At 46.8% G+C, this 13698-nt stretch overlaps 1 protein-coding gene and 1 pseudogene across 2 annotated transcripts in view; one reads left to right on the top strand and one right to left on the bottom strand.

The window, feature by feature from the left end:
* Positions 1-13698, top strand: part of ARHGAP6 (Rho GTPase activating protein 6) — a 436053-nt gene that overhangs the window by 184899 nt on the left and 237456 nt on the right. Inside the window, exon 1 of one of the 2 annotated variants that reach the window (XM_016131718.2) lies at positions 12597-12846. The exons of the other annotated variant lie outside the window; for it this stretch is intronic. Within the exon in view, the coding sequence (XP_015987204.1) occupies positions 12802-12846 (45 nt within the window). The 5' untranslated portion in view covers positions 12597-12801. Of the gene's footprint in view, positions 1-12596; positions 12847-13698 lie in introns of those variants that run through there. 2 annotated transcript variants of the gene reach the window in all.
* On the bottom strand, positions 5725-5843 carry LOC118608476 (annotated as a pseudogene).

Genomic DNA, 13698 nt, shown 5'->3' with positions numbered 1-13698 from the left:
AAATTGTCAGGCTCCAAGGGCCAAATACAGACATGGACGCTTTAGAATCCTCTGCTTTCCTGGTCTCGGAGCACGTGGTGCGATGTCGCGTGTAATTAATTGGATCTGGTGCCGATAGGTGCAAACCCAGTTTAAGTTTGGAGTGAGGGGATCCCAGGGGACAGCATGTGTCTGAAAAGCAGCATTACATTTGCCAGGTGAGGGCTTGGAGAAGGCTTTCCATTCAGTGAGACTTAGAAAACATTAATGAATGAGGGGGAAATACTTTGAACAAATGATTCGAGAATAGTAAATACAAACGCAACAAGGGAGTGTTTGTTTTTGGTTGCGATTTATATTGTGCTAGGAGGTGGAGGTGCCTTTTTCAGACCAAATGAGTCTGCATTGACCTGAGACTTGCAGAAATAATGTAAATGTGCCTCTAACGGCTCAGGTATGAGAGGCAGTAGAGTCCACGTGGGATTCTGATTCACCTGTGGTGAGTTGTCTGTCTGCTTCAAGGCTCTACATGAAACCAAATAATTGAGACGTTAATAGAAAAAAATCTATAGAAGATTTTCTTTTTCTTTGGATAAGTAAAATTCCAAGAGGGAGATGATGAAAACCAAAAATAGGGAAAAAAATCAAACAAAATTAAGGGCTATTTTTACTCTTGACAAATTTCGAAGCTATTCGATGGGAGCATAAGTGCTCATTCTCTACTTTTGTGCAATTTTGGAAATTTTTTTAGAATAAAGTTTAAAAAATAAAGTGCTATTTTAGTTTTTGAAATCAGGGGTCAGCAAACATTTTCCGTTAGGCTGGAGAAAGCAGCTATAGAGAAAGAAATACGTGCCTGGACGGGTGTGGCTGCACGCCAAGAAGACTTTATTTATGAATGCCGAAATGATAATTTCATATAATTTGTACATGTCACCAACCGTTCTTGATTTTTCTTTCAACCTCTCAGAAATGTAGAAACCATCCTTACTGACTCTTGAGCCAGATCTGAGACAAACATTTCCCCTCATTTGCTCCTTTAGAACAAACAAAATAAAAACATGTCAAAACGCAACATGCTTTCTTTTTTCAGGTTCTTGTAAATTAATTTAATGGCGTTTTTTTTTTTTTTAACCTTCGGTATTTTCCTAGATTTTTCTACAATGCTTTTTGCCCCTGCTGGAATGCTTCATGCCCTTGTAATACTTTCTAACATCAGTTGTCTTGCAATTATTAAGTGCTCAGCGTGAACTGAAATGCTTAGGATGGACGTCAGAGGCAAAGAAAATTTTAGCAATTGAAAGTGGTACAGAAGCTCCTCTATTTATGGAATGTCAACTTGTGCAACTTCATAGATACAAACAAAACCATACTCTGGAGTCGAGCCCTCTGACTCTCCTCAGCGCCAAAATATGTGTTAAGAGGCTCTGGGAGCTTTTTGTTTCTGCCTCTCCTCCCCCTTGTTCTTATATCTACCTAATGTTTGCTGTATTTCTGCTCGGTGCTGAGGAGTTGTGCCATCGGCTCTGTCTTGTATGATAACCCCAGAAGAAAGGGAAGAAGAGAGAGCTAGTAAGAAGTAGCAGAAAGGAAGGAAAAATAGAAACAGTTTTTCAAAATTGAAATAGTCTGGGAAAATTGTTGCAAGGCCTTTGCAGGAAGAACAATTTTGAGTGAGGAAGGAGAGCTCATCCCGCAACCTGGCTGATAAGAGCAAGAATCGATAGAGAGCTGCTAGAGACTTGGCACTGCTACACACACACACTCACACACACACACACACACACACACACACACACACACGGTAATGAACAAGTGATGTCATCAAATGATGGAAAAGGCGGAGAAAAAGTCACTGTGTGGCAGGGACCAGCATCTCAGATCTATCTGTGATAATCCTGGGAAATGAAATAAGTCCCATAGATCAAGTCACTCAGTCAGAGATGGTTCTGCGGGTTGGCAGCTTTGGGAACCTACCCGACCTTCAAGTAAGTGATGAAATGACAATTAGGGGTGCTTAAGCTGCCAAGAAATTCCCTGTGGCGCTCGCGTGCAGAGTAAGCACTTTCTGAAGACTTTCAGTACATGAAACGGCATAGGTCTAATGTGGCCGAAGATGCCGAATGTCCCATTTATCCGCAAAGCAGGGAAGAAGCTGGGGCGCGACGTCCTGGGAGACGCCCTCCCAAGTGGCCTCACCGGGAGTCCGTGTGGGCGGCCGCTAGCTTCTACCCTGTTCGGAACCTCTGGACCTAGAACAGCCGTAAACAGCCGTTAGTGGTAACGGTTTTCAACCCGAGCGTGTCGCGGACACTTGCTGTAGGTGTCTGCCCACAACATCGGGCCTTGTACCAGTTCTGCGGGCTCGTCCCATCCATCCCCCAGCTTCCGTGTGGCTTGTTTCTTACGCCCAGCATCTATGAACTTCTTCAGAGGACGTCCCTTGGAGCTCTCGAGCAGTTCCCCTCTTTGGACCCACAAAGCAGGAATTGCCCGGGAGTTCACATCACGGGCCATTCCCTAGTCCTTGACTGGAGGCCGTGACGACTGAGATGGAACAGTCACGGTCCAGGGGCCCATCACGGTCAGGATGAGACTGGAACTTTGTCTGAAATCACCCTTTCCGTGGCTTTGTCCCCTTTCCTTCCCTGCCAGGCTTATCCCTTCCTTACCACTTTCTCCTGGGAACATGTCCTTAATGCATCACATGCACGTGAATCCTTACCTTCCTGTTTCTGGGGAATTCTACCTAAGGCAAGAAGCAACCATGTTATTAAGCGAGAGAACAGCACAAGGCCTTGCCTTCAGTTAGCATTGAAAGAATGAATGAAAGAATGGGCTGAATGAATTAATAGAAGCCAGGCTTTAACTTTGAGCCACTTCTGTTCCATAGTTGGGGAAACAAGAACTGGATAAAACATTGACTGTGACATTTTAGGGTTGCAGGTCCCACAGTGAAGCTGCCCACACAGTGCTTCCTGTCCGGCTAATGGTCATCCAGGCTCAGCCTGAATCTTGCCAGGAGGAACTCCCCGCCTCCAGGAGAACTGCCTTCCTCCTTCTGCTCCGTATGATTTGAAAGACGAAGGAAATGGAAGGACGGAAACAAGGACAGCGAGAAGGAAGGAAGGAAGGAGGGGGGGGGAGGGAGGAAGGGAAGGGAAGGAGGGAGGGGAAGGGAGAAGGGCAGTGAATGGAAGGGAGGGGGAAGGGAAGGGAAGGTGAAGGGCAGGGAAGGAAGGGAAGGGAAGTGCCGGGGAGGGAAGGGACGGGAAGAAGGTAAGGGAAGGGAGGGAAGGGTCCGGCGAATGGAAGTGCATGAAGGAAGTGAAGTTAACGTGGAATTGCATGGCCGTTGTGGTGAATTTACTGCAGTTCATTTAATGTGACTGTAAGGTTACGGGCACTTTCACGTTCATTTCATGTCCTTTCCTTCCTTTCCTTTTTCTTTCTTTCTTTCTTTCTTTCTTTCTTTCTTTCTTTCTTTCTTTCTTTCTTTCTAAACTTTATGGAGATAGAATTCACATTTCATACAATTCACCCATTTAAAGCGAACAATTCAGTTGTTTTGAAGTATATTGAGGGTTGTGCAGGCATCCCCACAATCAACTTTAGAACATTTTCATCCTCCCCAAAGAGAAACCTTGTACCCTTTAGTTATTACCGCCTCAACTCCCCAACCCCTCATCTCCCCAGCCCTAGACAACTGTGGGTCTACATCTCATCTCTGTGAATTTGCCTGTTCTGCATATTTCATATAAATAGAATCGGATAAGATTTGGTCTTTTGTGTCTGGCTTCTTCACTTAGCATAATGTTTTCTTCATTCATGTTTTATCACATAACACTACTTCATTCCTTTTAAGGGCCAAATCATCTTCCGTTATATGGACGGACCACATTTTGTTTATCCGTTCATCAGTTGATGAACATTTGGGTCGTTTCCACCTTTTGACTCTCGTAAATAGTAGTGCTATCGATATTCGTGTACAAGTTTTTATGTGGACTGTGTTTTTTTTAAAATTTTTATTTTATTTTTATTTTGAGGGGATTTTTGTAGTTATTTTTTCTCAGTTTAATTTAATTTATTTACTTATTTTTTAAAGTGAAGAAATGATTTAAATCCCCCTCCCGTCTACCTCTCCCCCTCCCTCCTCCTCCAAACCTATGTTTTTATTTCTCTTCACTATATACTTAGGAGTGCGTTTGTCAGGTAAAGTGTAGAAAGCTGTAAGCCTGTTGCGCCGAACACTTCCGCTCTTGGTCCTTGTCCAGCCTTCTGGAGAAAACTGCCGAGACTTTCCTTTCTTACACTTGACATACTTTCAAATTATTCATCATTATCTTCATGTCATTCTTCAAGTCTCACAGACAGAATTGTCTCTGTTCTTTCCATCATTCCATTGTGAAAATTGGACTTACAGAAATGCAAACCAATAGCCCGGAAGGTGTCTCATTGTTGTGATGGACATAACCACTTTCTTTTGTTCCAAATCTCAGACTTTAGATTCCCATCAACAAGATAGGAGACGAGGAACTATTTTCTAGATGGGAAAGTTTTGTAATAGATTCCGAAGGGATTTTCCCTTTGGAAAATCTAAAGGACTAGTAATCTCTGTAATTTATACACATTTGTCATTTCTTGACATGTTAATGTGAGAAAAGGAATTCCATGGTTTTGAAAGATAAAATTTAATGGAGATCAGTTATCCTAAGTGCTTTGAAAAGAGTCATGTGTAGCATTCTTTTCGGTCATAGTCATGAAGACAATAGTGAGAGAAAACTTGACAAAACCACAGGAAAATGTAGCAAGTCACTTAGCAGGTTCTGGACTGTGCCGAACTGGGCCAAATGTCGTGTTCAGTTCTTTTTCAATAACTAGAAGTGAATCCGATTCTTGCTTGTTAGTCATAAACTTAGGGATATTTTCCCTTCTTTTAATATTAAATCCAAAGCTTGGGATGGGTTCTGACATTGTCGCATGCCAGCCGCATGACTTTGAACAAGTCACTCAGCCTTTCTGAGCATCAGGTTCTGCATTTTAGTAGCCCCTACATCAGTGGTTCTCAAACCATGTTGCACATGATGTTGAGGGATCTCACTAATAAATGTTCATTCTGGGGTGGTGCCCCAAGAGAGTCTGTCTCAGCGCGTTTTGGGGAGGGTCTCGCGACCTGTGTTTTAAAGCTTTCTCCTCTAGTGATTCTGATGCACACGGTTCTGAAGACCATACGTTCAGACACTGATCAGCCATTTTTTGGGGGGTCCCATTTCTTCTTGTGCTATCTTCTGCTGAAAGGGAAAAGAAATCTTACAGTCTCTCCAGGTATGATCTTTCCATATATGCTCTATGTATCAACGTGAAGAAAGATGACAACCAAAGTCGAAATAGTAAAAAAGCCCTAGTCTGATGCTTAGGTTCTAATGTATTAGAATTATTTTGACCAGAACAATTTTACACGTAAAGTCGGGTTTCTCAGACCTGGCACTGTGTCCATTTGGGGACAAGTCATTCTTTGCTCTGCATGTGTGTGTTGGGGAGCGTGGAACTGGCTCGTTCACTGTTGGATGTTTGGCAGCATCCCTGGCCTCTGCCCATTAAATACCGCTACACTACCCCTCCCCCACATTGTGACAGTAACAAATCTCTTCATTTTTTTTTTTTTAGGCGAGGCAACCCTTGGTTGACCTCCCAGATTGCAAGGACCGTGTCAGCTTACAATCCCGTATTTTTTTATTTTTTTTACACCTACAGCACCTGGTCTTCCTAGGTGGTCTCCCATCCAAGTACTAACCAGGCCCGACCCTGCTTAGCTTCTGAAATCAGACTGGGTCGGGCTCATTCAGGGTGGCGTAGCTGTAAACTACAGATCTCTTCAAATACTAACAAATGTGTCCTGAGGGACAAAATTGCTCCTGTCTGTGAACCGCTTTCCTGAAGCATGATCCCAAGGAAAAAGAATCTAGAAATTAAGCTTGGAGCAGTGTTCTTTGGTTGGCGCTCATGGCCCAGCAAGCCAAAGACAGCTGTGTTAAATCGTTGATGCTTGACCTTTATGTACCAAGCATTTCTTGGGGATATGGAACTCTCTGGTTCATTCTCTCTATTTGGTGGATTAATTGAGACACAGACTTAGTTAAGTGACTTCAATAGTGAAGGATACTCTGTTTCTTTAATTCTCATTTTATTACACTCTGATAATCAACTCTTAACTTTTGCCTTATATGTTCTGTTCCCTCTAAAAAATGAAAATCATAATTGCAAAAGGCATTAATTGCAGGAGGGGCATCGTTACATGGGAAATTGCTTTGCAAGCTTCAGGCCTCAGAATAATGCCAGGTGTCACCAGTCACAACGCCTTCCAAACCAGTGTTTTATCGGGGGACTAGTCATGTGCTCTGAAGGATTCCAAAGCTTCCAGTTCCGATCACACAAATGGCCAGTTTTTACTGATTAGCCTTTCAACACGCTGTGTCGGTTGGAGACCCACTTGCACATGAGGCCCAGAGCTCAGCGCTAGTCTTCTACACTGGGGAAATCTCTCTGGGGTAGTGCAAGACTCACTCCACCGAAAGAAAATTCGTTGTTGCTGTGATATGTACTACTAAGTGGAAATGATTAAAGGATGAATTTCTTATGTCTACGAAGGGTTTCTGAACCTTGGCGCAGGGTCATTCTTTGTTGCGGGGGTGCCGACCCGTGCATTGTATGATGTTTAGCAATATCCCTGGCTTCTACCCACTAGACCCGAGTGGCAGCACGCCCTCCACCTCACCTCTCCCCGCAGTTGTGACAATGCAAATGTCTCCAGACGTTGCCAAGTGTCCATGTGGGGGAAAATTCGTCCCCGTTGAGAAACACTGGCCTGGAAGATACAGATGGGACCCTGGCAATTTCTCCCTCTCTACGCACCTTCTATAAGAGGGCACCATGGCGATCGAATGAATGACTTAGCAAAAAGAGTTTCCACTTAGAAACGGACTGGAACGGCCTGCAAAGAGATTTCGACCCAACTTCCATTTATATCCATTTACCAGATGTGCAAAGCAAGTTAATTACTTTCATGAATAAAATGGATATAGTCATACTCTCCTCGCACAATTATTACGAGGATCCAGCTTTGCCGTTTGCAAAAGATATAGCTGGACAAAGGGCCAGTGCTGTTGGTGCTTAATAATTAGTGGGATTGTTATTGTTTCACATAATTCTAGCAGGGAGCACTGGTATTGTCATGAGCATCCCGCAGGCTTTACGTGCTTGCAACACCACGCAGACAAAAGGAGCTGGTAATTGGGTCAGATGGAGGCAATAACCTAACATTAGATGATGGATATAATGAAAACTAGTAGTTGCTTCATTTTCAAACTGTTTTATGGGAAATCATAATTAAAGGGATTGCGGCCTCTCCATTTTGCCTAATGACTCTTGAATAGAAATTTATTTTAGAAACATCTCTGTGGATACTTCTTAAGGGTGGTCTCCCTTGCTACGAGTCACTGGATAGCAGTTCTGCAGTGAAGTTATCAAAATGGCAAGAATAGAACAAACCGATGATACCAAACCGAATCTTCTCTTTCTGCATTTGCAGATCATTTTTGATACTCTCGATGGTAGGGGTCAAGGCCAAGGACAGTAGTACTAGGCAATGCCAGGGCATTCTTTTCTCTCTTCTCCGTCTTATGTTACCATAGCTCCAGGCCCCATTCTTGGAGCCTCCAGGAATTCTTCATTCACTAGTCTTCTGACCAGGTCTGTCTTCTGCGGGTCATCTCTGACTTACCTGGAGAAAAGAATGGAACCTTCATTCTTCCTTGAGTTCCTCCTATCTCCATACCCCTGTTAGGGTTAAGAGGAAGGGGAGAATTATGGCCGTGGAGCAAAATGGCAATTCCTTAAGTGGCACTTATGTTTACAGTGAGTTGCTAAGATTCCCTCCCCACGCCGTCCCTCCCAGAATGCTGAACTTTTGCCTAATAAAATGTCCCCTCACTGAAGCATAGCCAGTGTACCCATTGCTCCTCCTTGTATGTGGGGACAGAGTCAGCAGTGGCATTTCCAATTCCTGGCAGAGCCGGTAGGTCCTTCACTTACAGGAGACATGCAATTTTGGACAAGGAGGACCTTTTAAGCTGCTTCCCCATTTCTCCTTCTTGATCTTGGAGTTTGAGTTCCTGAATTTTATCTTTGTAGCCCCATGAAAAAACCTAGAAGAGAGACAACTCTAAACTATGTTCAGTCTTTATATAAACTATGTCCAGTTTATTTATACTGCAGTGTAAATAAAGATTCTAATTGGTACAATCAGTTTGGAAAACTGTTGGGCATCGTCCAGTAAAGTTGAAGATATGCATGCCTATGACCCAACAATTCTGTTTCCAGGTTCGTACCCTATAAAAATGCATGCGCATGTGCATAAGATATGTGTGATGCTGTTCAAGCGCCCTGGTTTTCAGTAGCCCAGAACTACAAAGGACACAAATGTCCATCGGCAGTTGAAAACATAAATAGAGATAAACACATACAGTGTGATACTAGGCAGCAATGGGAATGGACAAACTACAGCTGCATATGTATGACAACGTAGAATTATATAACCTTGAGTAAAAGAAGATGTAATAATAATAATAATAATAATAATAATAAACCTTGCTTATGATCCATGAAAACAAATAACGCTATGGATGCATAACTTCGTAAAAAGCAATAATCCTCAAACAGGGGTGATCTAGCCTCCCACCTTCAGAGGATATTTTTCAATGTCTGGAAATATCTTTGGTTGTCCCAACTGGAGGACAGAAATCATACTTGAATCTAGCGGGTTGATGCCATGGGTACCGCTAAGCATCTAACGATGCATACGACAGCCTCCGCAATAAAGAATTATCGGTACGACGCCAAACCTGCAAGCAAGAAAAGCCAAAATAAACAAGTGGGACTACCGAAAACTAAGAAGCTACGGCACAGCAAAACAATCACTGAGAAGTCAGCCTACGGAATGGGAGGAAGTATTTGCAAACCATATATCCGATAAGGAATTAATATACAAAATATATAAAGACCTCATACGACTCAATAGCAAATAGTAATAATGTGTGGAATTCACATTGTTTAAGATTAAACAGACCTCTCATGGAGTTCTGCACACACTTTTAAGTCCCTGCTTGAGTCTTGAACAAGCGGAATGAGAACTGAAGAGGCGTATGATTCACTCTGAGGTGAATTTAAGAGTCTTGCAGCATGGACTGATAATTTCTCTTCTTAAATGCTTTGTCCTAACTCCTCAACCCTTTCAAACATAGAAAAACAACTCTACTGCACTTGAAAATTTAACTCCAACTTAGCGATGACGATTTAGCAAGAAATATGCTGGCAGGCAGAGTCAGAACTAAAATGTGAATATGGCAGGCCCTGGGGTACCGTTGTTTCATTTAAATTGTTATAACATTGATGAGGAAAAAAAAAATCGATTCCTGCCCAGGAATCGCTGTCTGTGTGGGGTCTGTAGTTCTCCCCATGGCGGCGCGGGTTTCCTCCAGGGACTCTGCTGTCCTCGCACATTCCAGAGCTGTGCACAGTGAGATGAGCTGGCGTGTCCACACTGTCCCAGCCTGAGGGCGTGCGGATGTGGGTGTGAATGGCGTTGAGCCGGAATGGGGTCCTGTCCGGTTGGGTCCCACCTCGTGCCATGAGCTGTTGAGAGAGGCTTCAGCCACCACAACCCTGAACTAGCATAAGTGGGTTGGAAAAATCATTCTGTTACTTGTTTTTATTCATCTTTCTCAAATGTATCTATAGCTCACATTTATTTCAACGTTTCATATTAGAAGTGCTTTGGATCTTTATTTAGAAGTTTCGTGATGTTTTTGTAACCAGAAATATATCATAGGAACTTAAGGCTTGTTTGTATCAATTAGCCTAGGGCCGAATTGGTTTCTTTATATATTGTTTAACTTAAAGTCACAGTTTTTAAGAACTTATGAACAACATGAGGTGAGGACTCACTGTAAATGATTTGGGAATGATAGATTATTGTTGGCTTACGGTAATGCCATTTAGTCACGTAATGCATTTTCCAAAGGCAGAACACAAAATCTAAGATGACTCGGTTTTCACATGGAGGTGCCTTACGTAGGGGAATGATCAAAGAACTATGGTTGAAGGTTTTTAAATCCTTGGAGCCATCGTGTGTGTGTGTGTGTGCGTGTGTGTGTGTGTGTGTGTGTGTGTGTGTGTGTGTGTAAGAAACCGTTTTATAGGGAAAGAGATTTTTAGCTTCAAGGGCTTAATGGCAGGCATGACAGAGGAAGAAGTCCCAAAGCCGGAGAGTTCATCTTTCTAAATCAAGCACAGTGAAGCAAAGGTCCCTAAGTTGGGGCATTCGTGGACCCCAGCTGCATTCTCTGAAAGATGCGACGTGCTAAATGAAGCTTGTGCTACTTCTCTGCCTTATTCTAAGGATCTTTGACGACATAGGTCTAAAGGTTGCTTTCGGCAGCAGAACAGAGTGAAAGTGAAGACAGGTCTTCAGTGGGTCATCTTTCCAGCCCCGCCTGGATGTGTCAGGGAGCAGGGAGAGCCTTCCAAGCGAGTGGATGTGCTCGGCCCTCCCGCGCAGCAGAGGGCGCAGATGGGGTAGGACTGGCCGCAGGGAGAAGGAGCCTCGGGCAAATGGTGAGGTTGACTTTCTCTTAAGACAGGAAGCACTGGCTGGACATTTCCGTTTGGGGCAGGGGATTGATTTTAAATTTATTTGATTTTTAGTTGATTGTGGCATAAAATACACATAGCGAAGGATGCGAATTTCACAAATCTGAACTGTACCACCCAGTGAATTTTTATATGTGGGAATACTCAGGTAGCTGTCATCCAGTTCAAGACACGGCACCCCAAAAGGTTCCCTCACGCCCCCTTCCCAGTCAGTAAACACCTATCCATCTTGGTAATCGCCATTCTGGCTTCTGTCCCCATAGATCGGATTTGCCTATTTCAATTCAGCACTCGAGTTTCAATCCCAGAATAAATCAATGGAATCTTACAGCGTATCCTCCTTTGTGTCTGATTTCCTTCTCTCAGCGTGACATTCGTGAGGATAATACGCGTCAGCATGCGCACAAGTAGCGTTTTCCTTTCATTGCTGAGGAGTATCCGATTGTATGGAAAACAGATCATGGATGGCTCCTCACGCACCAGTTGGTGGGCATTCCGATGGTTTCCGGAGTCACCGTTTTAGTGATTCTGCCTGAAGATATTATGGACATTGTTGTACACAGGAGGCCATCGGCCCCCATTCCTCTATATACCTAGGAGTGGAATTGCTGGGTGGGAAGGTAGGCTGTGATCACTTTCAGTAGGTACAATCTTACAGTTCTCTAGCGGATGAGCTGTCACGGGGTTATCTACTGGCAAATTCTTCAGGATACCTGCACCCCGGGCTTCACGTTCCCAGTGCTGTTTACAATTATTATGCTGCCAATTGTTCCAAAATATTATATGCCAGTGGGTGGTCTGTCTAACGAAATCGTAAGGGCTCAAAGTCAGGGGCCGTGTCCTATTTTCCTACCCACAGGGCAGGTGGAGGACCACTCAGGGAGTCTAGTATAGTGGACCCCAGGAATTGACCCAAACCACCCACAAATGCGTCTTCCCCTTGATAGACACGCCTCTCGGGCTTGGACTGATTGACTTCACTGGGTCTGGAGTGTCTGTTCTGGCTCAGGACTCTTGATTTTGTCTGACTCAGCTTGTCGGAGGCTGCACATAAATCACAGAGCGCCAGGCCTGGGGAGGGGACGGGGCTCTCCCCCGCGGGGGGCTGCAGAGCGGAGGCCGGTCTGGGGCGGCGCCGCACCCCTCCAGCGCCTGCTAAAAAATGCTTTGGCTTTCCCGGCGGCGTTTGCAAGCGGCGCATGTTTTTCTACGTCCAGATCCTAGCTTTGTCGTTTTCCGACTCGCTCCTAAGAACTAAGACACGGAAAGCAGCTTTTGGGGGACCGCCCCCAACCCCAACTCAGATCCAGCCGGGCACCGACGCCACCTCTCTCGCTCCGGCAGACTTCACAGGACTCCCCCTTCCGGTGGGGTGCCTCTGACGTGCCCAGGTCCTAGAAGCCTCCTGGGGGCTCGCTTTGCCCAAAGTGGCGCGGTGGGGCCGGCCCCCCGCCAGGTCGCCTTGCCCTGAGCCGATCTCATGGGCAGCGTCTCTCGGCCGCTCCCGGCCTGCCCGCTGCTCGGTTCCCGCCGTGGAGACTGTCCCAAAGGAGGGCTTTCCAGACGCCGAAACTCCGCCCTCCCCGGCCGCTTCGCAACTTAGTGAAAGTCTCTGTTTTCTGGAAACCCGACCTCGCCCTGTCGCTGGTGTCGACGGCTTGGTCAGGCGCGGGCTGGCGGGGGGTAGGAGCGCCGGCCGCCTTGACACCTGTCGTGGGTGCGCTGGATCGCTTGAGCCCCCAGCAGCTGGCGGCGGCAGCCGCGACAGGGGCCAGCCAGGAGCGGAAGGACCTCAGCGCCCGCCCATCTCATCTGACTCTGCCGCTCCCTCCTCCCCCCCCCTTCCTCCTCTCTCTCCTCCAACTCCTCCTCCCTACCCTACTCCTCCTCCTGCTACTCCTCCTTGCCATTCGCCGCTGCCTCCTCCCTGTCCCTCCAGCTCGGCTGCGGGACGCTGGTGCCCGGGGCGCTTTGCACCGCGCTCGCTCGGGGCGCCGGGAGCAGGGCTCGCGTCCGGGGGGCCGGCCCGGGATGGCGGTGAAATAAGGGGACCTCGGAGAGGCGCCGCGACCCCAGGCTGTGCCCGGGGGCCCGCCACTCCTTCCCGGTGGCGACATGGGGGACCCGGTGTACCGCGAGAAACCGCAGCTGCACTATGCGGTGAGTGTCCCGGCGCGGACAGAGGTGACAGGGGGCGCCACTCCGCCGGCCCGCGAGGGAACGGCTCATGCACGGAGGGATTCGTGGCTCCCCCTGAAGTCCTCGGTGGGGTGGGGTGGGGCGGGGTGGGGTGGGGTGCGGTGCACTGGAGGGTGCCGCGTGTGTCCCCCCCAGAGTGCCAACTGCTCAGAAACTCCGCCGCCCCTTAGAAGGGGACCCCGCAGCCCCGGAGCCCGCAGTGGTGGCCAGGGGCTGCGACACGGGGCTCGTGGGACTGGGCTCAGGTTCGCCCGCTCAGCCTTCTGTCACATACGCCGCCACAACGGGGATAGCGCTGGGTGGGAGGCCGCTTCGTGACCCCAGCGCGTGGCCACCGGGCGCGCCGGGGCGCAGCCGGCTCGCTTTGTGGGCACACGGTGTGCGTGCATTTCCCTCCCAATCCGTAGCGGGACCGAACGGTGCACGTCACCTGATTCATAACAGAGGGCGCCCGGGGGTCTTCGTCGCCGGCCTCTCTTCTCCCCGTCGACCCACAGATTCCACAAATATTGATTGGGGACCCGCTATGTGCCAGGCGCTGTGCTCAGTGCTGGAGTCCCACAGGACACAGTGGATATGGAGTTTGCCTTCTTAAAAGAAGGAGTCAAGATTTCAAGATTCAGGACCGACCTACCAAATCAGTTCTAGATTGAGTTTAATTTTGAGAGAAAAGAAAGAAAAGAAGGCAGAAAAAGAAAGGTGTTTCTGAGGAATGAGTATTACTGCTGAAGATTCTGAACGCCACCTCCAGGAAGCCGCCGGCAGCAGTGCTAGTGAGCTCCAGCCTTTAGACGTTTGTTTTCCAATTGTAAG

The sequence above is a fragment of the Rousettus aegyptiacus genome, unplaced genomic scaffold (assembly GCF_014176215.1).
Source record: "Rousettus aegyptiacus isolate mRouAeg1 unplaced genomic scaffold, mRouAeg1.p scaffold_m13_p_9, whole genome shotgun sequence".
NCBI classification, from domain to species: Eukaryota; Metazoa; Chordata; class Mammalia; order Chiroptera; family Pteropodidae; genus Rousettus; species Rousettus aegyptiacus.
This window is presented reverse-complemented; position numbering and strand designations above follow the sequence as displayed.